The sequence below is a fragment of the Dermacentor andersoni genome, chromosome 1 (assembly GCF_023375885.2).
Source record: "Dermacentor andersoni chromosome 1, qqDerAnde1_hic_scaffold, whole genome shotgun sequence".
Taxonomy (NCBI): domain Eukaryota; kingdom Metazoa; phylum Arthropoda; class Arachnida; order Ixodida; family Ixodidae; genus Dermacentor; species Dermacentor andersoni.
This window is the reverse complement of record NC_092814.1, coordinates 34374304-34399678: the sequence shown is the minus strand read 5'-3', so window position 1 is coordinate 34399678 and position 25375 is coordinate 34374304. Positions and strand designations below refer to the sequence as shown.

At 40.8% G+C, this 25375-nt stretch overlaps 1 protein-coding gene across 1 annotated transcript in view; it reads left to right on the top strand.

The window, feature by feature from the left end:
- Positions 1-22212, top strand: part of mgl (low-density lipoprotein receptor-related protein megalin) — a 259621-nt gene extending 237409 nt beyond the window's left edge. The window contains exons 59-78 of the mRNA XM_050193736.2: positions 88-207; positions 310-432; positions 530-655; positions 738-992; positions 1087-1226; positions 1468-1626; positions 10242-10320; positions 10856-11110; positions 12460-12594; positions 12916-13038; positions 13132-13260; positions 15233-15386; positions 15453-15599; positions 19177-19397; positions 19492-19671; positions 19751-19873; positions 19967-20137; positions 20237-20327; positions 20408-20519; positions 20587-22212. Of these exons, the coding sequence (XP_050049693.1) occupies positions 88-207; positions 310-432; positions 530-655; positions 738-992; positions 1087-1226; positions 1468-1626; positions 10242-10320; positions 10856-11110; positions 12460-12594; positions 12916-13038; positions 13132-13260; positions 15233-15386; positions 15453-15599; positions 19177-19397; positions 19492-19671; positions 19751-19873; positions 19967-20137; positions 20237-20327; positions 20408-20519; positions 20587-20940 (3197 nt within the window). The 3' untranslated portion in view covers positions 20941-22212. The remainder of the gene's footprint in view (positions 1-87; positions 208-309; positions 433-529; positions 656-737; positions 993-1086; positions 1227-1467; positions 1627-10241; positions 10321-10855; positions 11111-12459; positions 12595-12915; positions 13039-13131; positions 13261-15232; positions 15387-15452; positions 15600-19176; positions 19398-19491; positions 19672-19750; positions 19874-19966; positions 20138-20236; positions 20328-20407; positions 20520-20586) is intronic.
- The last annotated feature ends 3163 nt before the right edge of the window (positions 22213-25375 follow it).

Genomic DNA, 25375 nt, shown 5'->3' with positions numbered 1-25375 from the left:
TTGTATTGCATTGACCTCTTGGAAAGCTCAGTGCTTGTGAGCCAAAAGCACGTACAGTGATGGAAAAATTATGTTGAAAATTTTCAGCCGCCTTCTCCTGCAAGAAGGGACAGTTCCAGTGCCATAACAATGCCACTTGTGTGCCAAGGATTAAGATTTGCGATGGCCATAATGACTGTGGGGACCAGAGTGATGAGAAGTTCTGTGGTGAGTGATGTCTGAATGTTCCTAACCATTACAGTACTGTCTAGATTTAGTTACCTCTAGTTTTTGAGTTGAACTACTAATGTTTCCTTGATTTTTTCCCAGGATATCCTTGTGGGGAACATAACTTCAAGTGCCAGAACACTGGTCGATGTGTTCCAGTTTCTTGGCAGTGTGACGGTGACAATGACTGTACAGATGGTTCAGATGAAGATCCTGCCATTTGTCGTAAGTGTTTTTAGTTTGCGTACTATAACTGAAGTGCTTTAAACATTGCTGTGAAATTAGAAAAACGCACATGCTATACCTTTAAAATTTTTTGCAGATCACCAAGAATGCAACACAGACACACAGTATAAGTGTAACAATGGAAAATGCATACCAAAATTGTGGTACTGTGACTTTGATGATGACTGTGGTGATAATTCAGATGAGCCAGCACACAAATGCCGTAAGCAGCTGCTTGCATGAGTTACTGTGAAAATTTCTGCTTTTATATTAGCCTAGTGTCTTAATGCTACTTCAATTTGCAGGAAACCGCAACTGTACTACTGGTTGGCAAAAATGTCCCTCCGTGAACAACTATCGCTGCATACCTACCTGGCTTTTCTGTGATGGAAAAGATGATTGCCGAGACAATTCTGATGAGACAAGCCCTGAATACTGTCCAAAATGTCACGAAACTGGTGATTTTAAATGCAGGAATAACCGCTGTATTCCTTTGCGTTGGAGGTGTGACTTTGAGGATGATTGCGGGGACAACTCTGATGAGGATAGTACAATGTGTGGTGAGCATGAGCATGATTTCGATTACAAAAGTGCTGCTGTTTTACAATGGTCATGGTTTCCTGGTGACAATTATCTAATTTTCTGACTTTCTAGCTGAACTCTACAGAGATTGCTCAGAAAGTGAATTCCAATGTGCAAACAAGAAATGTATTCCATCAAGATGGCGGTGTGACCATGACAATGATTGTGATGATGGAAGTGATGAGAAGGACTGCTTGAATTATGAGTGCAAGGTAATGACTATCTCAGAGACACTTTCTTGACACTCAAACAAAAATGCTGGGCTAGTTGGTTATAATTATTGCGAAACATGAGTTACAGACACGAAATTTAGATGAGACAAAGCAAAGATATACATAGAACAAATGCCATACTGGAATTTGTCCTGTGTATACTTAGCTTTGTCCCATCTAAGTACGGTGCCAGTAAGTCTTGCTCTTAACATTAGTTAACAGTGGTTTTGCTTTTCTTCAGGAAAATCAGTTCAAGTGCAACAGTGGACATTGCATACTCAGCAGACTTGTTTGTGATGGCAACAAGGACTGCCATGATGTCTCGGATGAACAGAACTGTCCGACACGAGTGCCTGGTGGCCTGTATTGTCAGGAGAACATGTTCCAGTGTAACAACACTGTAAGTTTCATACATAACCAACTGCCTATGGTGGTTTCCTTTATAAGGAGTATTTGGAGTGGACTACATGTCTCTTTTTCACATAACAGTAGTTTGAGCTTCCACTAATTTTAGATAGTGTTCAACCTTGTTTTTATGCAGTCATGTTCAAAAGTCCTGAAAGGTGCTCATGCATTCCTAAACAAATTAGGACTATTAATTTGGATTTCAAATTTTGCCATTTGCATATTTCAAACTAAATTAGATTGCTGGAAGTTAAATTACTACTACTGCTGGTTTCATTAAAGCCATAGACCATGCTTAAGTCAACCTGAAGATGCTGTGTACCAGTTATAAAGCAAATTGATTTAGGAAGTGGGATTTCACACCACCATGTGGCAGCATCATCATCACCAGCTTGTTACTGCAACACTTCGAAGTTGACACTCACAAAGCCATATTTCTGAAAGTCAACTTCAAAGTCTCACAACTCTTGTTCTAGGGTAAACAAAACCAGAAACTTGTCTTATTGGATTCTTAAATCATGCAGAAGCCATTGATACTTGGTTTAATGGCATCGTAGGAATTGATTTCTAACAAATTTTCCCATAAAATTAAGTGCGTGCATAAAATTAGAACCACATTTGATAGACAAAAATGGACCTCATATTCAAAATAAACAAATATACTTACATATATCTACAACCTTTCAGTACCATAACTTTAAGAAAAAAAGACTTTTTTTCTGAGACCAAACTCCCCATCAAGTTGTTCGAAGTTAACCAACAATCTTCAATTATATACTACTGGTGATTATTATAGTAGATTCTAATGTCCACTGCCATAAATGATCTACTACCAAAAAAAAAAATGGTAGGCGGCCATAATCTTTGACTTAGGTGTCTCTTAGTGGCACTTGCACCTCGGCGTTGGTGTTCGTTAGGCTAACTTTAGGCAAGTGCAATTCACATAAACTGAACTCGGTGGCAACTGTTTTCCATTAATTCGCTGGTCAAATATCATGCCACCTTCTTGTGCGTGACTTCATTAGTGACGCCATTGCCTCCGCTTTCTACTTCCGGGTTTCCAGGAATTTTGCCAAAGTTATGTTCACGTGCCAGGTCTCTGAAGTCTACGATTCTGTGCTTTGGTGTGCGGTAATCAGTGATTTCTAATTAATTCTAATTATTCCACACACTTCAGTAGCTCAACTTGTAACTAAACTTATGCTGTGATATCATATATCTATAATGAAGCCCATGAATATTGTACTGTACTATTTTCTTCAATTTTTTCTGGTTTATCTTGAATTTCGTCCCCGGTTGTCTCAGTGATTTCTAATCAATTCTAATTATTCCAGACACTTCAGTAACTAAACTTTACTTCCGGGTTTCCAAGAATTTTGCCAAAGTTATGTTCACGTGCCAGGTCCCTGAAGTTACGATTCTGTGCTTTGGTGTGCGGTAATCAGTGATTTCTAATTAATTCTAATTATTCCAGACACTTCAGTAGCTCAACTTGTAACTAAACTTATGCTGTGATATCATATATCTATAATGAAGCCCATGAATATTGTACTGTACTATTCTCTTCAATTTTTTCTGGTTTATCTTGAATTTCGTCCCCGGTTGTCTCAGTGATTTCTAATCAATTCTAATTATTCCAGACACTTCAGTAACTAAACGTATGCTCTGATATTGTATCTATAATGAAGCCCATGAATTTTGTACTGTACTATTTTTTCTATTTTTTCTGGTTTATCTTGAATTTCATCCCCTGTCGTCTCAGTGATTTCTAACCAATTCTAATTATTCCAGACACTTCAGTAACTCAACTTGTAACTAAACTTATGCTCTGATATTGTATCTATAATGAAACCCATGAATTTTGTACTGTACTATATTTTTCTATTTTTCTGATTTATTTTGAATTTTATCCCCAGTCTCGGTCATTTCTAATTAATTCTAATTAATTATTCCAGACATTTCAGTAACTCAACTTGTAACTTAACTTATGCTCTGATATCATATCTATAATGAAGCTTATGAATTTTTTTTAATGGGGTTTTACGTGCCAAAACCACTTTCTGATTATGAGGCACGCCATAGTGGGGGACTCCGCAAATTTGGACCAGCTGGGGTCCTTTAACGTGCACCTAAACCTAAGTACACGAATGTTTTCGCATTTCGCCAACCCAAGAATTTTGTACTGTACTATTTTTTTTCTTTTTTTTCTGATTTATTTTGAATTTCCACCCCGGTCATCTCGAGAGGTGAACCGGAAGTGCTGCGCAAGAAAGAAGAATGTCACTCGATGCTTGTGCCACTAAAAAAGAAAAAAAAAAGGCTTCCTGATTCTTGCTGCATTGTTTTATGATTCAATTCAACATAATTTTATTTTTATTTTCCAACTAATGTTGGTGTACATATGTTGGTGGCTCCTTGGCAAGGCAGTAGCATCAAAGAGCTTGACAGGGCCCAGGGCCAAGGAGCCACTTGCAGGCGACAGAGCACAAAAAATAACAAAATAATATGGGAAGGATAGAAAAATACAGGGAACATTTTGGAGAAAGTGTATGTAGCAGCTGAGTAAACACTTCTGCTCTAAAAATAATGTGAACATATTTATTAGTAAGCCTAAAATTAGGGGTGTACAAATATAAAAATTTTCGAATACAAATAGTTAGCATTGAATATTGAATCGAATATCGGATAATGATATGCACATGCATTTATTAGCAAGTTGGTTTATTTTAACATGTTAGAACATTGCAATTACATTGTCATTGCTAAAAAAATTAAACTAGTAAGCTGTTATACTAGAAGATTGTGTATTTGGCTCATGTTAGCTTTGGAAAATTGAGTAATTTCTGCTAGTTGTCTGTTCTCACCAACCTGTGCCTTATTATGCCGCATCAACTTCCCGTAAACTCGGAGCTATTTTGCCCTTTACCAGCCGTCATTCATCCCATTTGCTGTCAAGCAATAAGCTCAGGACTTGGGGTAGAACCTGCAAAAGAGTCCACCCTTGCTGTTCGCAAACCAGTGCCCCTTGCTACTGAGAGGCGTGCTTTTCTGCAAATCTTGTACGTCTAGTGCCTAAGCTTGTTTTACAAGCAAAATTTCGCCACCAGCATGACATTATCGCAAAATTCAGCACAAAATCGGACACATTTTCTTAGACTAGATAAAAATAAACGCCAAGGACCATGTTTGCTCCCACACAGCCAGAAATATATTCGATTTGTTTCGAATATTCGTATACAATCGAATATCCGAAAATTCTTGAATATTCGCACACCCCTACCTAATATGTGTTATCGAGGAACATATCTTGGAGGTTCAAGGGTGATACTGCTGCATGCAGTGAGATGGTTGTTCACTTTGTTCAGTAAAGTGGGAACCAGATAAACTGATGACCAATAAAAATTATTAGTGCAAAGAGAAATAATGCATCATATTTGTGGTGCCCGAGTATGCATATTGAGAAGGCATTCTGTTTACTGTGAAACGTTTCTTAAAAATTCTGGAAAAGATTTATTATAATGATGTATGCATATGAAAGGTAATGTTCACTAGCCTGGCAAGAGAACAAGAATTCATGATTGGCAGTCAGCCTCTGGAATCTGTGCAAGGGTACATTTATCTAGATCAATTGCTCACAGGGGACCCTGATCATGAGAAGAAAATTTACAGGACAATAAAAATGGGTTGGAGTGCAGACAGCAGGCATTACCAAATTGTGAAAATCGTGGCTGGCAGATTACCGCTATCCTTGAAAAAAAAAAGGGGGGGAAATTGCTGCATTCTACTGGTACTAACATATGGGGCAGAAACTTGGAGGTTAACGAATAAGCTTGAGAACAAGAGGCTGGAATATAGTGGTGTGGATTAGAGAGAAAACAGGGGTAGCCGCTATTCTAGTTGACACCAAGAAGAAAAATCGTAAGCGATTTCACTCTGTGAAGGTGGATGACCAGTAAAGCTGTGTAGCACACGACAAAGAGGTGATACAGAATTTTAAACAAAGGTACGAACACATTTATTGTCTTGATCAGTGGTCATTGTGATGAAAGGTACGCACACGTTTATTTTTATCATCATCATCATCATCATCATCATCAGCCTGGTTATGCCCACTGCAGGGCAAAGGCCTCTCCCATACTTCTCCAACTACTGTACTTTTGTGGCCATGTTGTCCCTGCAAACTTCTTAATCTCATCCGCCCACCTAACTTTCTGCCGCCCCCTGCTACGCTTCCCTTCCTTTGGACTACAGTCCGTAACCCTTAATGACCATCGGTTATCTCCCCTCCTCATTACATGTCCTGCCCATGCCCATTTCTTTTTCTTGATTTCAACTAAGATGTCATTAACTCACGTTTGTTCCCTCACCCAGTCGGCTCTTTTCTTATCCCTTAACATTACAACCATCATTCTTCCTTCCATAGCTCGTTGCGTTGTCCTCAATTTGAGTAGAACCCTTTTCGTAAGCGTCCAGGTTTCTGCCCCATACGTGAGTACTGGTAAGACACATCTGTTATACACTTTTCTCTTGAGGGATAATGGCAACCTGCTGTTCATGATCTGAGCATGCCTGCCAAACGCACCCGAGCCCATTCTTATGCTTCTGATTATTTCAGTCTCATGATCCGGATCTGCGGTCGCTACCTGTCCTAAGTATATGTATTCTTTTACCGCTTCCAATGCCTTGCTACCTATCGTAAACTGCTGTTCTCTTCCAAGGCTGTTAAACATTACTTTAGTTTTCTGCAGATTAATTTTTAGACCCACCCTTCTGCTTTGCCTCTCCAGGTCAGTGAGCATGCATTGCAATTGGTTCCCTGAGTTACTAAGCAAGGCAATATCATCAGCGAATCGCACGTTACTAAGGTATTCTCCATTAACTCTTATCCCCAATTCTTCCCAATCCAGGTCTCTGAATACCTCCTGTAAACACGCTGTGAATAGCATTGGAGAGATCGTATCTCCCTGCCTGATGCCTTTCTTTATTGGGATTTTGTTGCTTTCTTTATGGAGGACTACGGTGGCTGTGGAGCCGCTATAGATATCTATCAGTATTTTTACATACGGCTCGTCTACACCCTGATTCTGCAATGCCTCCATGACTGCTGAGGTTTCGACTGAATCAAACGCTTTCTCATAATCAATGAAAGCTATATATAATGGTTGCTTATATTCCGCAAATTTTTCTATCACCTGATTGATAGTGTGAATATGATCTATTGTTGAGTAGCCTTTACGGAATCCTGCCTGGTCCTTTGGTTGACGGAAGTGTACGGTGTTCCTGATTCTGTTTGCGATTACCTTATTAAATACTTTGTAGGCAACGGACAGTGAGCTGATCGGTCTATAATTTTTCAAGTCTTTGGCGTCCCCTTTCTTATGGATTAGGATTATGTTAGCATTTTTCCAAGATTCCGGTACGCTCGAAGTCATGAGGCATTGCGTATACAGGGTGGCCAGTTTTTCTAGAACAATCTGCCCACCATCCTTCAAAAAATCTGCTGTTACCTGATCCTCACCAGCTGCCTTCCCCCTTTGCATAGCTCCCAAGGCTTTCTTTACTTCTTCCGGCATTACTTGTGGGATTTCAATCCTCTAGACTATTCTCTCTTCCATTATCGTCGTGAGTGCCACTGGTACTGTATAAATCTCTATAGAACTCCTCAGCCACTTTAACTTTCTCATCCATATTAGTAAGGATATTGCCGGCTTTGTCTTTTAACGCATACATCTGATTCTTGCCTATTCCTAGTTTCTTCTTCACCGCTTTTAGGCTTCCTCCGTTCCTGAGAGCATGTTCAATTCTATCCATATTATACTTCCTTATGTCAGCTGTCTTACGCTTGTCGATTAACTTGGAAAGTTGTGCCAGTTCTATTCTAGCTGTAGGGTTAGAGGCTTTCATACATTGGCGTTTCTTGATCAGATCTTTCGTCTCCTGCGATAGCTTACTGGCATCTTGTCTAACAGAGTTACCGCCGACTTCTATTGCACACTCCTTAATGATACCCATAAGAGTGTCGTTCATTGCTTCAACAGTAAGGTCCTCTTCCTGAGTTAAAGCCGAATACCTGTTCTGTAGCTTGATCCGGAATTCCTCTATTTTCCCTCTTACCGCTAACTCATTGATCGGCTTCTTATGTACCAGTTGCTTCCATTCCCTCCTCAAGTGTAGGTTAATTCTAGTTCTTGCCATCCTATGGTCACTGCAGCGCACCTTGCTTAGCACGTCCACATCTTGTATGATGCCAGGGTTAGCGCAGAGTATGAAGTCTATTTCATTTCTAGTATCGCCGTTTGGGCTCCTCCATGTCCACTTTCGACTATCCCGCTTGCGGAAGAAGGTATTCATTATCCGCATAATATGCTGTTCTGCAAACTTTACTAATAACTCTCCCCTGCTCTTCCTAGAGCCTATGCCATATTCCCCCACTGACTTGTCCCCAGCCTGCCTCTTGCCTACCGTGGCATTGAAGTCACCCATCAGTACAGTGTATTTTGTTTTGACTTTACCCATCGCCGATTCCATGTTTTTATAGAAGCTTTCGACTTCTCGGTCATCATGACTGGATGTAGGGGCGTACACCTGTACGACCTTCAATTTGTACCTCTTATTAAGTTTCACAACAAGACCTGCCACCCTTCGTTAATGCTATAGAATTCCGGTATGTTACCAGCTATATCCTTATTAATCAGGAATCCGACTCCTAGTTCTCGTCTCTCCGTTAAGTCCCGGCAGCACAGGATGTGCCCTCTTTTTAGCACTGTATATGCTTCTTTCGTCCTCTTAACTTCACTGAGCCCCATTATATCCCATTTACTACCCTCTAATTCCTCCAATAACACTGCTAGACTCTCTTCACTAGATAATGTTCTAGCGTTAAACGTTGCCAGGTTCAGATTCCAATGGCGGCCTGTCCGGAACCAGGGATTCTTAGCACCCTCTGCTGCGTCGCACGTCTGACCGCCGCCGTGGTCGGTTGCTTCGCTGCTGCTGAGGACTGAGGGCCGAGGTTTGATTGTTGTATTCATATAGGAGGTTGTGGCCAAGTACTGCACCAGGGTGGCCAATCATGCTCTGGTGAGGGAGTGCGTTACCAGTTCTGGTTACCGGGATCAGGCTGCACTCCAGGCCTTTCTGTACAATTTTATCAACACGCGATTTTTTTTTTTTTTTTTTTGTTAGTCCAGTGGAAAAAGTGCGTGGCACCGGGATTCGAACCACGGTCCTCTTGCACGCGAGGTGGATGCTCTACCTCTACGCCACCGCTGCACTATATCGCCACCGTTGCACTATTTTTATACACGTGTGTTAATTCGTGTTATAGGTTTTTTTATATACATCCGTGTTTTCTTTTCACGATATATTGAAGCAAAGAATTTGAGACCGAAATCACCGCACCGACTGGCAGTGGGCCAGTGCTGTCAGCGCCTTCGCAGAGGGAGGGGCAGTATGGTAACGCTGGCATGATCAGCGGCATTGGAGCCAGCTGTGGAAGAAGACAACGATGACGACAAACGCGTGAGCAGTGGCACGAGCCATTGCTGATGATGGTAGTTGTTGCTTTCACAGATTTTTTGACGAACACGAAAAATGTACAGAACCTTAGCCATAAACAGCTTCGCTGTAGAAAATTCAGCAGCATGTTACACTCCTGTAACACGTAAGGTGAAAGCCTGCTGCAAACGTGGTAACGTACTAAGTTATATGATCAGAGGGATCAGACTTCTTGCAAGGCATAACGAGCCACAGTGTGAAGTAAACGTGTGGCGCTGTAGGTCAACCTCCTCAACGACACATGTGAGCACCTAATGCTCTACCTAAAGGTTCTTTCATTCTTTTGTTTGTTTTCTCTTTCTTTCCATTTTCCTTTATTTATTTGTTCTTTCTTTCTTTGTTCCTTCATTCCTTGCTTTTCTTTTGTTCTTTCTTTCTTTCGTTTCTTCATACATATTCAGCCATTGCATCTTTGCTTGCTTAGGGGGGTATGAGCGATTCCTGATGTTGATATTTTTTGCATCGCTGGACTAGACGCCACTTTTTTTGCTATGAGCCATTGCAATGAGCCACCTAAGACTTTTGCCTTGAAAAATGGAGCTGGGCAGGTCATGTCATGTAATCAGTGGTTTGCTAGGGTTACTGAATGGGTGCCAAGGGAATGGAAGCAGTGTCAGTGACGGCAAAGAAGTAGATGGTGTAAGTTTAACAAATTTAGGAAATCGTAATCTGCTAGTGCAAGACAGGGTAATTAGAGATGCAGGGAGAGGCCTTTGTCATGGAGTGGACATAAAAATATAATAATGATGAAAGGCAGTATGCTTGTAAGCGTTCTACTGTCGCAATCCTGTGCTCATTGTATAATTAATTGCTTTGTAGAATGTATGTATTAAACATTGCTAACACAATGACGTTTTTGTTTTTCATGAGTGAATAATGTCTTAATGTTTGATTTTGCAGTTGTTTAGACCAGTGCCCAGTAGTTTAGATAGTATCTGAAAATTATTATTTAATCTTTCCTGAAACACCCAGTAATATGCACTCTTGTGTTATTGATAAATACATTCTGTTGCTCACAGGAGGCACCAACATGCTGAATTGTTCCTTTTGCAGGTGTGCATCAGGCCTGATTTCATGTGCGATGGTGATGACGACTGTGGTGACTTCTCAGATGAGGCTGATTCAATATGTAGTACGTTGTTTTTTTTATTTCATTGTAATTGCTTTTCATGATTTCTGTGCACACATTGGTTTATGACACATTGCATGTTAAGCTTGCTTGTCTTCTAGTGTCTTATTTTAGCTTTTTTTGTTTTTGTTTTTGGCCTCTGCCTGCAGCGAATGCATTTTCCTTATTCTGAAGTCTATTGTCCCCATGTTACTTTGTGGTTGCTCTGTGATTGCTAACACACCACTTCAATATTTCTCTGTAGAGTCCTTTTTGAGCTTTAGTGTCATACCATATTGTTATATAAGTTTGTCATAAACTCAACACATTGTGCAACACTAATCATTTCTTGTTTACTTTTTTGAATATGACATGATAGGTGCTCTTTGCTTATTTGATGTCTGCTTTCTCACTTATGCAATGCTCCACCGGTGGCCTCTAAGGGCAAATGAAGAGTGACAATGATGATCAGTAACCTTTTTTTTACTGTGTCGCCACAATGTTTTCACAGAAAACATGACAACCTTTTTTCTTTTTATTGTTTGACTTCATCATGCAGAAGACCACAAATGTGATGTGACACGCAAGTTCCAGTGCCAGAACAACAAGTGCATCCCATTATGGCAGCTGTGCAATGGCAACGATGACTGTGGAGATGGCAGTGATGAGAACAATCACCAGTTGTGTGGCAAACTAACACCACTTCCTTGCCTTGCTACGGAGTTTAAGTGCACTAATGGGAAGTGCATTCCAAGAGTTGAGGTCTGCAACCGTAAAGATGACTGTGGTGACTTGTCAGATGAACGGGGTTGCCGTAAGTAATTTTTCAGATGTGATTAACAAGAGACCAAGATTAAATGTACAGTTCATAAAGCAAGAATTAGTTTTGAAGATATCACATAATTACGAAATTAATACGGAGTGCATCGTTTGCTATAACCATGTCTGAACTTGCTATGCTGTATAACACTCAATAGGGGTTTATCAGAAGTACCATGACGTAAAATGTATTCTCTGTGTTTGATATTGTATGTTAAATGTTCTACCATTTTCCAAAATGTGGCAGTTATTGTGCTTAAAATCATGGTCTAAGCAAGAGTGCATGTGTACTGAAAATAACAATGACAAGCACAAACTATGACACAAACCACAACTCAAGAAGTACATCTACAGATTGTCTGCCTCAAATTTCAGAGGGGAATTAATTAAACCAAAAATAGTGAAATCTCATCCTCTGCGCACATGACAAGATTTTACTATATGCTGTACCTATAATAAGGAAAGCAAAATTCGATAAGTTGCAATTTTGTAACTATTATCAGGATCAATGGGCTGCTCACACTTAGAGCATTTTTGAGATAATAAAAGCCCCCTATATTCTTATAGTGCTCTTGTCCTTAGATTTCATAATGACTGCTATGTGCTTGAAGACCAGCTCATGCTTGCAGCTCTCTCAGAGGAGTGCAAGGTGTCCACAGATGGAATGTTGCTGGCTGAGGTACCTCTGCCCACATAGGTCAGGAGTACCTCTTTAACATATGCTGTTAGCCCTGTTAACCTAGCCTGCTAACATATCCACTTTGCCTTACATACACATGGGCATACATTGACATGATATTGTGCTTTCAAAGGCTAAAAATATATCTGCACAAGTTTTTATCCATCCAGGACAATCTGCTGTCCTATCCAACCCTTAAATGTCTTCTGGTTGACCATACTATACATTGTTCCTAACTTGAGCAAAGCCAAGAGCACACTGATCTCATGCCTGCCAGTGGTTTCCTTCAGCCTCTGGGGTGCCTAGTAGTATACATATTATATAGCACTCTTTCTTTCCATCTGCTCCTCTTCCGCCTATGAAGAGAGAATGACATTTAACTGTATTTTTACTTTAAATTGTTTTGGTTCACACAGTAGAGACAGGTGATGTCATTGTGCTTCTTGATTTGTAATGGCTAAGTTATACTTTGTTTATCATTGTGTCATTTTAGGGGATGACCAAGACTCAGTAGTTTCAACTAGTCCTGCTCATTACTTTAACAGTCACGAGTGGCTATGTTTACTGCAATTTTGTGCATGAGCGTGTAAAGAACAATCCTCTGAGAAGTGATGTGGGATTATTCATGTACATTGCATTCTTACAACTGTTCTTTATTACTTCAGATGAAGGCACATGTGATGCTGCTACACGAGGAGGATGTGAGCATAACTGCACAACTTTGGGCGATGCCAATGGCTACATTTGCACCTGTGCTAGTGGCTACAAGATAAAAGATGATGATCCTAAACATTGTGAAGGTGTGTTGCAAGTTGTATTTCTAAGAATTTGTGAATCTGGGGTGAGAAAATGCAATAAATCTGTATAGTGACATTTCCTAATATTCATTTGCAATGAGATACATTGCTTAGTGGTTAGTGACTATTAGTGATGGTGCCATTTAACTTCCTTTGCATTGAACTACAGTGATTTGTTTATTTTGATGATTAAATGTTTTTGTGTTGACATTTCTATAAATGCAAGAGATTTATTAAATTGCCAGTACTTATTGTGAAAAAAACTGGTATGTTGTCGTTTATTGTTCTCATATATTGCATATCCTTTTCTTTCTTTTGTTGAAGATATCAATGAATGTGCCACGTTTGGTCACAACTGTTCACAAATATGTGAAAACTTAATGGGTGACTATGGCTGCCGCTGCAAAGAAGGCTATGAAATGTTCAAGTCTCATTGCCATGCTAAAGGTATGCAGACATCCTCAAGCAGTATGCCCAACCTCTGTGTTTTTTTTTTCTGAAGCTTTCTTTACATGCAGTATTCTTTTTTGGTATCTTTAGGAGCACCTCCTATTGTTCTTTACACTAATGGACCTGACATCAGAATGCTGGACATGAAGAATGAAGTTCAAAGCTCTGTCATCACAGGAGAGAGCAGGGTTCAGGCACTAGACTATGATCCTCGTGACCGTGAGTTGCCTATAGTGACTCAGTCCTGTTCGCATTGAAAAGTGCTCTTGAGGTGAAAACGCAGCACTGTGAATGTTCCAGCACCAACTGCCAATTAGTTCTGGAATTCTACCTTTAACTCAGTTCTGTGGCAGAAACATTATATAGATAATGCATATTGCCACATGCCAGATAGCCAAGATAAAAAAATTAAACATATTTCTACCATGGGCTCTCACCTAGATCTTGTGTGTCTGGCATGTCTGGCAGAAGTATGTGTGCGCAATATCGAGATATTTCTACAGCTTCTCATAGGAGAGTGAAAGCGTTTATTTTATTACTGGCTGTTGCATTTGAACCCAGTACAACTAGACTAAGTAATCCAAGTGAAATAAATTTTGTTTGTAATAAATATTTTACATACCTGACTATACCACAAGAAAGACTCCGTTGCATGTGCATACACATGCATGCACACACACACACACACACTGACAGAGGATACCTTTTTATACAGCTTTCTTATAAAACCGTCTGAGGGAAAAAAAATTACTGGAGCACTGAAGACAAAAAAAGCTGGAGAATGACAAGTACCATCTCTCACCTCAACCAAGCTTAAAAAATAAATGATGCTGTAAGAAAGTCTAATTTTTCTCTAGAAATATATTGCTCTCTATTTTGTCCATGGCCGTATGTTCAATGATTCAGACAAATAATGCATTTGTCAAGTAGTAGACTGTTCACTACTTGGTGCTGTGTGCTGACATAGTCTTTTACGTGATACTCTTTTGTCCAGATAAAACAAGCCTACAAACCTGGAGCTGCAATTTTGTGATTACATCTCAATATTGGAATATTGAACTATACTACGAAATCAGTTCTCAGAAAAGGCACCAGACCTTAACACCAGGATCGCATACTATTGCTTGCTGCTACATTTTTTCAGGAGTGTCACATGGCTGCTTTTTGGCTAAAGTCGGTGTTGCAATGTCATTAAACTCACTTCTAGTGCGTAATTAAGTAATGCAAAAATACATCTGCACTGAGATTCTGGTGCACATGAAATAATTTAATTGCAAAATAAATTTGTAGCCCCCCTTATTGTAAGGCATTTGTTGGTGGCTTCATGGTCATGGTGCTCTGCTGCTGAGCATGAGGTCATGGGTTTGGTTTCCAGTCACTGTGACCATATTTCAATTGGGATCGAGAAAATGCAAAAATAGATTTTGGTCCACATAAAAAACCTCAAATGGTCAAAACCTTTCTGGAACACTTTGCTACAGTGTCTCCATAGCACCAGTGTTGTTTTGGGATCTTGAACACAATTAGTCAATCAACAAGTAAATTCATGAATAATTTCTTGCAGCCCAAGTGCACCTTTGGCACATGAAACCCCGTCACATGTGGCATATTCTTGCTGTCTACAAAATTTCTACTGCACTGGTTAACAGCTGGCTATGGTGGTAACTCTTTGTTGCTTTTATGTTTGAAAAGAGCTTCTCTTGCAGAAACCAGCCGGGTAATTGTTGTGGATAGATCAAAATACATAGTCATAGAAAACAAGCACATAAACCATATAGACTTGTGTAAGCGCCACACTTTTTTCCCAATTTTGGTGAGGTGCAGTCCTTACACAGGACCGAACCATTTCACTATAATGGTGCCACCACAGCCTTGACTTGTGCACACCCAGGATTCCAGGATGTACCATTGCATCAGAGGTCAACACGCAGCTCTCGCCATCTAATAGCGGCATGCGGAAGTACACAGCGAGCAAAAATTCGCCCATGTGCTCGCAGTATCGAGGTACCAAACACGATTGCTTCTCAGTTTAAATTCTTTTTCCAAATTTTGGGCTGCCAAGTTGGGGGTGCGGCCCTTACATGGGTGCGGCCCTTATACAAATCTACATGGTAATTCATTACAGCTGTCTCTCGTATCAAACAACGTATCATATTCTTTAAACAAATACATTTTCCATGTATTTTTGCAGATATGCTCTACTGGACAGACTCGTATGAAAAAACAATCAAGAGAGCATTCTTGCCAAACTTGACTGACGTCAGTGCTGGCATTGGGTTCCCACAGAATCTGGAGCTGAAGGGCCTCACCAAACCAAATGCTATTGCAGTTGACTGGGTTGGAAGGTAAGCACTGGAGTTCTTGATGTGGCAATAGGAAATATTCGTGACCATATGTGCTATGCTTTGCAGGACTATTTACTGGATGGATTCAGATCTGTCAAGTACTCGTCCCAAGGGAAGAATTTTTGTCAGCCTAATTGATGGTCGATACAGAAGAACACTGTTGTCATCCAACTTAGAAAGACCCACTTCCATGGCTGTTGACCCTGACATGGGGTAAGTGACTAAATATAGAGCAGCAATATGTTGGTTCTGTTGCCCCACTAGCAACACAGGCTGTCAAAAATTTCTGGTGAATAAACGCAACATTGACTTAAAATATACATTACAGTTTTGTGCTACTTTGTTAAAACAAAGCTGTATAACACTGGAAACCAAATTTGCAATCATAAAAAAAATCCCAATTTCACCTGAAACTTGATAGCAATAACAAAGTATTAGATAACTACACGAAGCAAGACTTATAGTTTTATTGGAAGTATAAGTTGCAGTAAACATGTGCTTACTAATTAACAAGCATGGTGTCATGCGTGCATGGGCACACATGAACAGATCTTGCTCAATGACCGTGAACACTCACTGTGACAACGCTGGTGTGATGAAAGTGGCAGCAGTGGTGAGAGATTTCCTCTTCGTACTCCTTCTTGCTTCATTGTGAACTAGGCGTGTGATAACACAGCACACATAAAGCCATTCTCAGCTCACCTATTGTTGCACCCACCGCAGATTACCTCCAAGACTGCCGCTCTCCACTGTGCCCTACAGCCCGATTAAAAAAGGAAAAGGGCGCATTCGCTTACAACCCCCACCCCCTAGCACGTGCTCACCTCCCCGCCAATGTTGCAAGCTTTAATTACCCTACTGTAGGGTATTTTCAGCATTTTGACTGCTTGGTTGGGCTGTAGGGCCATCCAAAAAACTTTCACCAGTATATGTGTTTTTTCTGGAAAGATATTGTCAACCATAGGGTAATACCCACTGTAGGTTAATTTCAGCATTTTTCAACAATCGACCACCTAGAAGAAAGTGTACAGAAAATTTTTCTAGGCTCAACCATCAGAGAGCAAGTGCAGCTACACTGCACAAAATGCACAGTGACAATAAGAAAATGTCTTGGTGAACAGCAAGACTGCCCAGCTTGCAGCAATGCCGATAAAATCAAAGCTCTCACATTTTCTCGATGAAGGAAACAGCATTTCCAACAATAAGTTCCATTGCTGTGTTGTGCAGTACTTCTGAATCGAAAACGAGAGGTCATGGCTCAACTTCTTAAAGAGGTTTCCTTGTATGCCATTAGTTCTTCTGACGAGGCACTTGCATCATCTGTTGAAAACTGTTTCACACAGAGGAATGTCCCTCTTGAAACCATAGTTGGCCTGGCCCATGACAATACCGGTATAATGGTTGGCCAACACAGCTCTTTAATACAGAAATTGCTGGAAAAGGCAGACCAAACTTTAGTGGTCATACGCTGCATGTGCCACTCAGCCACATTGCTGTGAGCAAAGCTGTAATGAAGTTACCTAGACACGTTGAGAATTTCCTGCAGAATGTTGCCACTCACTTCAGCTTTAGCAGCAAGCGACAAGCTCAGCTGGCCACTTTTCAGGAATATTTCCAAACGGAGAAAAGAAATATTCTGCGTCCTTGTTAGGTGCAATGGCTTGTCTTTCACAAAGTCATTGGGCATGTATTAGAAGAATGAGATACACTGGGACTTCCTTTCTAGGAAGCAGCCATCAATGATCGTGTTGAACTGCATCACCAAGGCCTATTTAAGCTTTATGAGATATCTTCCAAATTTCTTCAACAAGCTAATGCACTTTTTCACCACTGTGAGAATCTCGTAACAGAGCTCCTATAAGAGAGCAAGCATCTTCTCAGGACATCGTTGCAGAACCTCGTTCCACTCAGCACAATAGAAATGAGTGACATCGACCCCATGGACCCACAAGTTTTGCTGCTGTTTAGCTAAATGATGTCCACTTTGGCAAACACTGCCAGCACTGCATAGCTGCATACATTGAAGCATGCAAGCAATTGAAGCATGCAAGCAAACTGAAGTACAAAACCTCCAAGCTTGCTGTCAGATGTTTTATCATACAGCTGTCCTTAAGGTCAAGAAACACTTCCGGTCTCTGGCCAATTTTTTTTCACGAGATAAAGTTCATAGCACCAGCAACTGCTCTGTGTGGAGGCGAGAGTGGAGCTGCCAGCGCTGCCCACACTTCAGAAGCGTTGTACTCACTTGCTGCCTGACTCCAGAAGAATTGAACATAAGTGGCAAACTCACATTTCCTACTTTAATGACTACAAGGAAGCCACCCTAGAAAAGAAATCAACCGCATCAATCTGGGCAGAAATGGGATCGATAAAACCATGCTAGCATGCAAGAATTCAAGAATGCCAGCATTGGGCAAGCTCACATTACCTTTACCACACTCTCACACAGTGATTGAACAGATCTTTTCTAGAATGAATGATGTCAAAACAAAAAAGTGGAATAGGCTTGGTGCTGGAAACTTGAACATCATCCTCATAGTGAAGCCAGCCTCAGCAGTGACTGACCAGAACTGTGTAAATATGAGCATTGAAGAACAGCATATTGAACTGCATTAAAAGGAAATGTACTGAACAAAGACATTTGCTGGTGTTTAAATGGAGCTTAAACAGATGTTTTAGCTTTCATTGTCTGTGTTTGTTATAGCTGTGTAGACAGCACAATTTCAGGAATGAAGCGCTAATAAATTACGTAATGGGGCCCTGTCCTTTGTTACCATATTGAACATATGAAGGCTGCTTGGCAAATATACATGTGGTATAAATTACATGAAACTTATTTTGAACAATTGCTGTCTTCGCTTACTTCACTTTACTGTTTTGGTCAATTATATTGATGCCCCGTTATTTCTTATTAACATTTTTCTTACTTAAATATTGTATTTATCTACTTGAACATGAAATTAGTGCGTAGGGCAAAACATAGGGTCTCAAAGTTCGTATAGGGTAGTGTAGGGTATTTTTGCCGCTACGTGGGGTCTTTCAGAAAAATTGGTTATCAACATGCGAGCTTGCCAAGCTTGCACATGAGAAGATACACCGTGCATCAAGCACTATCCTTCTCGGCTCACCCTCACATATGGTGCACTGCCGTGATCTTATCGCACTTGGACTTTATACGGAACCTCACATTGACACCGACAGTGGAAATTCGCCTGAAGTGTCCAGTAATTGCTATTGCAATAAAATTGCACCAAGCACTTACTTTGACTTCTGCATTACCACTGTAGATTTGTATGAAAAGTTGTCAAAAGTGTAATTGAGTGACATGTGGCATGCTGTTGGACTGTACAGAATGTAATTGTACCCTTCTCTCCTGATGTCCCAGATTGTGTCACAGACTGGAGCAAAGGAAAGTTTTTGTTGCAAGTAGAATGCCTGTAGTTGCTCACTGTTAGAAAAATGTTGTTTGCACAGTTTTCATACTGGTGTTCGGTTTTGGTATACACTGATGCAGCTTATTACAGTGTGGTGTTAGGTCAGCAGGTTGGTGCAGATGTGAGTGATTACTGATGCAAGAACTTTGTATCCTAGCAAACTGCCTTAATTTTCTCTTTATTTTTTATTAAAATAATTTTCTTATTTTTTTTCAAATAGGAGTAACATCAGCCTTACCGCATAATAAGCACAGTATATAGCAACATTGAACATCTCTGATTGAATTGAACCACCTTTCAAGCATCACTGATGAGCATATAAAATTTTCTCAAAGTACCATTTTATTTGCTTGCAGGTGGATGTTCTGGTCAGATTCGGGCTCCAATCCCAAGATTGAAACAGCATGGATGGATGGCTCAAAGCGCCGTATCATTGTGGGTGACAAAATTGGCTACCCAACAGGCCTGACTATAGATTATGCCTCTGACCACAGAATTTACTGGTGTGACAGCAAATTGAACACCATTGAAACTGCAAAGCAGGATGGCTCCAACAGGGTTGTTATCGTCAGTGGTGGTAAGCCTGCCTTAAATCATTAACCTTTAGAGGTGTGCTGTAGACCCAGACTGCACAAGTTTGCTAAGCTGAACTACCTTTTGTCTTCCCCAAGATCTGATGCATCCATTTGCAATGGACTTGTTTGAAGACAGCATTTTTTGGGTGACTCGAGATTCTGGCGAGATTTACAGGCAAGATAAGCATGGACGTGGTGTGAAAGTGCGAGTCAAGCGAAACGTTGAGAACCCAACAGGTGTCAAAATCTTCCAGCCCCTCAAGTACAATCTTAGTGGTAAGTTTTGATATATGGTGAACATTGCTGCAACAGGGTACATCTCTTTGAACATTCGCTGATACTTTTGGCTTTTTAGTTCCCAACCGGTGTCCATCATCAGGCTGCTCCCATCTGTGCCTCTTGGTTCCCCAAGGCTATCGTTGTGCCTGCCCTGATGGAACTTCTCTACATGTTCTCAACTTTGGCAGTTGTGATGCAGGTACGTGTATATACTGTAAGAAAAGTGCCTGAAAAAGTACTACAACAGTTTTATAGCTACAAACAATGGCAATTTTTACCTTTTTATTTCTAGGGTTTGAAGTGCCAAAACCACAACCATACAAGTGCCCTTGCCGAAATGGTGGCCGCTGTGAGAGTGTTCGAGATGAGCAAATAGTGTGCAGATGCTCTAGCGAATTTGAGGGCATGCACTGTGAAAACTTCATTGCCCGTAGACGGATATCATCTCTTGGAGGGGCGAGTGGTAAGATCTGTTCAAAAATTTCAGTTGCAGCATGTTGCCATGTGCTTTGATTGTTAAAGCATGTTTATGCCGCCTTTGTCTTATCTTTGTTTGATGCAGGTGTGGCTGCAGTCCTTGTTCCAATTATTGTGGTCCTCATAATAATGATTGTAGCTGCCACGCTCTTTGTATGTGTGCGCCGGCGCCATTTGTAAGTACCAGTGCCATAGGCATCTGTTCGAATAACTGTGGCACTTGACCATGGATTACTAATTTTACTTTGTGTTGTAGCAAACAAAGTGGCCTTGGAGGAAGCACACAAAGTGTATCCTTCAGAAGTGGCACAAATGTGGAGTTTTCCCCAAATTTCATGCGAACTGGCCGGCAGGCAGAGACAAATGCTGTAAGTTGTGAGGTAAGCCCACTTGAGACTAGCTATTCTTGACATGTTTCATTCTTCAAACTTGCAGGAATCCTTAGATGCAGACTTTGGACTGAATGATGTGAACAAAGCAACAGACTTCAGCAACCCCATGTATGATGCATTGGGAAATGCTGATGGCACAACAAATGCAGGTGAAACAGGCAAGGGAGGCCTGTATGAAGTGGCTGGTGATGTCTTCGACAAAAAGTATGACAAGAACTGCTTTGACAGCACCAATAAGGCACCGCCAAGTGTGGGATCTGCTGTGCTGCACCCATCAATGGTGCTTCATCGGTCGTCTCCACATGTTCCTTTACGGCAGACGGCACTTGATCCAACCACCGTCGACACAGACAAAGACACACAAAATTTGGTGGAAGAGGACAAGTCAGAATGCTGAGTGTGTCTGCATGAATTGAGGCAGGCCCCCAAAACAGGTGAACTGGCTGGCAATAGAACTGTTAACAAACAAGGACTCATCTTCGAATCGTGGTCGTTCTAGGTGTTGCATATCTTGTTTGGGCTGGGGAGTAGACTTGTACATATGGTATTAACTGTTTTTCGAAGAGACAGGCAGAGAGCTATATTGTGCGCAGCCAGCAGCAGCAGTGCATCTGCTCTGGACGACTAGGCACGACTACTGTTGCCAAGCACTTGCTGCCCACGTCCTGAAAGTTTCAGGCCAGAGCCGGTGGGCTCAGCACTGTTATTTATGTAATGTATAAAACAGAAGGGCCTTTCATGGCCATGGCTGAAAGGCCTGCAGAAAGAGGTGAGTGTGGAGCCCCCACTAAGTGCACGCTCCCACTTGCACGTGTCCCTCCGAGAACGCACAAGGTCTGGAATGGGTCCGAGGCTTGCCCCAATCACCAGAGTCTTGCACGGATGCGTCTTCTCGCAAGACAAGAGAGTTTGTTTATTTGTGGATTGATTTTATAAACTGTTTTTATGTTATACAAATTTTTTTAACTGCACCTGGCAATGCTTTTACAATCAAGTTTTGCTGAAGTCACGTGTGCCCAATGCGAATGTGTGAGTATGCCTCTGAAGATCGCAGTGTCTTGTACTGGCTGATTTCGTAGAAGCCCTGCACCTTTCCAATGCTTGGAGGTTTGTCTACAGAACTTCTTCAGGTATGGAAAGTGCAGGACTTTTTCTCTTCTTCTTGTGTGTGCCTGTTCATGCAGCAGCAAGTGGACAATGCCTTCAAATCAGGAAAAAAAAACTGTGGCATTCCCTGTATGTGTGCTGGACTGAGTGCTTAGTGTTGGATGGGTTTCAGTCTGGTTACTTGCATTTGCTGCTGTGGACAGGCTGTCATGGTGTGACTTGCGACACACAAGTGCTTGATGTGTACATGTGATATATTTTTTTTTTTTGTAAACGCTTGGACACGCCATACCTGCTGATAACTGATACCGTATCATTCCATCTGTTCATTCCATGTTCGGTACAAATGTGTGATATAGTTTCTGCTCTTTTTTGTTTGTTTTAGGCAGACAAAATGTTTTATAAAAGTGATGAGTCTTTGCTCTGTTGTGACACATTCCCACCCACTTCCCTCTCCCCATTTTTTCCCCTGTGATTGCGCTCAGGTGCTGATCAGCTTACAGTTAATCCATGAAATTCTCATCTGCCATTTCAAAGAACAATAAATTTGTAATACTTGAAATGTGTTTCTTGAAGTACTGTGCACACCTAATAACCACAATGAATAATTGGGTTTGCGCTGTGATAACTGCTGTATGCTGGTTGTACAGCAAGGACAAAAAGAGGGCAGGCAGACAGGCGTCTGGCCTCATAACCTTGTCTGTGTGCTGTATAATGACTTACAATTATTGGTAGTTTAATTCCACGTTCATAAACACAGTGTTACTTATGTTCTACTCAGCTCTTTCCATTGACCATAAGTTAGGCAGAGCAGCCGCATTTCTATGGGGGCAAAATGCGAAAACACCCGTGTACTTAGATGTAGGTGCACGTTAAAAAACCCCAGGTGGTCCAAATTTCTGGAGTCCCCCACTATGGCGTGCATCATAATCGGAAAGGGGTTTTGGCATATAAAGCCCTAAATAAAATTTTTTTTTGCATTAGGAAGACTTGCCACAACAGAAAATGCTGAAGTAACATGTTAAACTCGATGTCTTCCTCATTTGACTGCACTTCTTTCACTAGTTCAGGTAGTGCAACATTATTGTCCTCCCCTTGACAATAGTAATACACGTCCGCCAGACTTCAACTTGCTATTGTTCAGGAACAGGTTATGTTCCAATTTCTAGGCACACTTGCACTCACTGCTTTGGTAGTGCACATTGTGTAGGTATTGTGCAAGCTGGTTGTTTGGCATGGCACCGCCCATGCTGATTAATGATGCCATGATGGAGTTACTCCCTGTTCTTTTTTAAAGCAGTCATTTTAAGCATGAAAGGTAAGTTGAACGAGGTTGCAGGCTTGATGTTTAAGACGAGTTCACGACTATGACAGTGTGCTAAATTATTTTCATTCATTTGGACCTTGCATATCTTGCAGCAATGAAGGATTCGCCTGTAGCTGCCATTTCGTTGGTGTGAGATGCTGCGATGGTGATAAAGGGTACAGTAATAACTTCTAACAGTATTCACTGTTTAGGCAAAGAGATAGCCGTGCTCAGATCAGCAAATAAGTGAACGTAGTTGCACTTATACCCTTAAGTTTGTGCACAGCAGTATCATAAACTAGTTCAATAAATTTAGCCAAAGCAGAGAGACCTTTTGAAAAAGTGGTTTTGAAAAAAAGTTTAGAAGTATTGATATACTCGCACGTCTTTGGGATGACTGCACAATGTGGTCTGCCTCATTTTGATTGCAGCAGTGAGGCTGAAACTTTAAGCTAATCTGACAAATTATAGCATTTCAACACTCAAAAGTTTTCGTTGATATTTGTGTGTGTAAATATTGCTGTTTTATAAACCTGCGACTTCATGGCATGTGGGAATTTCTTCAAATTCTTTTGAAGTTAGTTGAATTCATGTCCATGTATCTAATCTGGCCTATATGCAAGCTTGTGCACATTAAAAAAATTTGACTTATTTTTCCCTGCTCTTTGCTTGGTAACATTGTTTTGAGGTGGTCTTGTCATTTGCTTTACGTACTATATATGGGCCACATGTCTCTCGTAAAACGTTACTAATCGGGCATCATGCGTACATGCAGGTGTTATTGAATCTACAGAGCACGGACATATGAAATAATAAGTGTTCATCGTCATAAGCAGGAGCAACAACTGTTTATGTCCACAATAGCATGAAGGCCTCTTGTAAAGTCTTCAGTTTTTTTTTTTAATTTTATTCAAGGTCCTTACAGGCTGCAAAGTGGAGTACATATTGCATGAGGGGGGTTACAGTAAGGTTTGAAAAGGAACAAACACAAATTCACCATTATGGAAATGGCAGTTATACAATAGTTAGCGATAAAGGTCTATCCAGTTTATACAATTCAGGCTGAAATAAGAAATTTGTACATGTACAGCTAATTCTATTTAAAACACGTTCACATGGCATATTCGTATAATCAATTCAAAATCAACATTTAATATGTGCCCATAACTGATGTCTAAAAGTCACAGGATTAACAATATTAGTTATTGTGTCGGGAAGATCATTCCAATGTTTAATAGCCTGTGGCAGGGTGGATGGGTAGGATGGCTCGGTTCTGAATAGCTTCAAGGTAATTGATTAGAAAAGTTTGTTAAGGTGACCAAATGGGCACAGCATATTCAGTTGAAGGCGGACGAATGTTTGATATGTGAGCTTGTGAGTAGTTTGAGGAGCACCGTAAAGATTACGCTTCTGATAGCCGAGTTTGCGATGCTTTTGCTGTAATTGTGTTCATACGAGTTGACCATGAAAGAGTCAGTGTAAGATGGACACCTACATACTTGTACGAGGATGTGCTGCAAAGAGAATGGTTGTTAGGCTGTAGTTAAATGAAAAATTCATATGTTTATGACTAAAGGTAATCAACTTGCATTTATTTATATTTAACGTCTTTTGCCATGAGGAACACCAATTGGAGATTTGATCAAGGACTTGTTGAGCGATGTGGTCATAATGCGCTTGAATTTTTCGGTATATGATGTAGTCATCTGCATACAACTGAATTATCGATGAAATACTCGAGGGAAGGTCACTTATGAAAATGAGAAATAGATGTGGACCCAGCGCGCTACCCTGAGGTACACTGGATGTAACAGACGTATCAGAAGAGTAGTTGTCAAGAGCTGTGAACTGTTTATGGAATGACAAGAAGTTTCGAAGCCATGAGATGGTTAGAGAGTCAAGGTTAAGGCAAGATAGTTTGGCAAACAGACGTCCGCACGCAAGTGTCAAAGGCCTTCAAAAAATCTATGAATACAGAGTCAGTCTGGGAATTATCATCCATACTCACGCGAAGGTCACTTAGTAAATTCAAGTCATTGAGTTTCACAGGAAAGACCTTTTCTAAATCCATGCTGGTTAGGAAAGAAGAATCAGTTTGTTCTCAGTGTTGTGCAATGTTAGATACAATTATGTATTCAAGAAGTTTACCAGACACACTTGTTAGAGATATAGGACAGTAGATGTTAATAGAACCTTTGTTACCAGATTTAGATACAAGAATAACTTTACCCTGCTTCCAATCACATGGTACCTTGCCTGACAATAATGGTTGTTGAATGATGTGGCAAAGGATAGCACTAGAAGCAATGACAAACCTTAGAGTTGATACCGTCTACACCAGTGGACGTGGATATCTTAAGAGTGCTAATTAATCTGGAAATACCGTCGGGGAACTCGTTGACCTTGCGGGTGCTGTCAA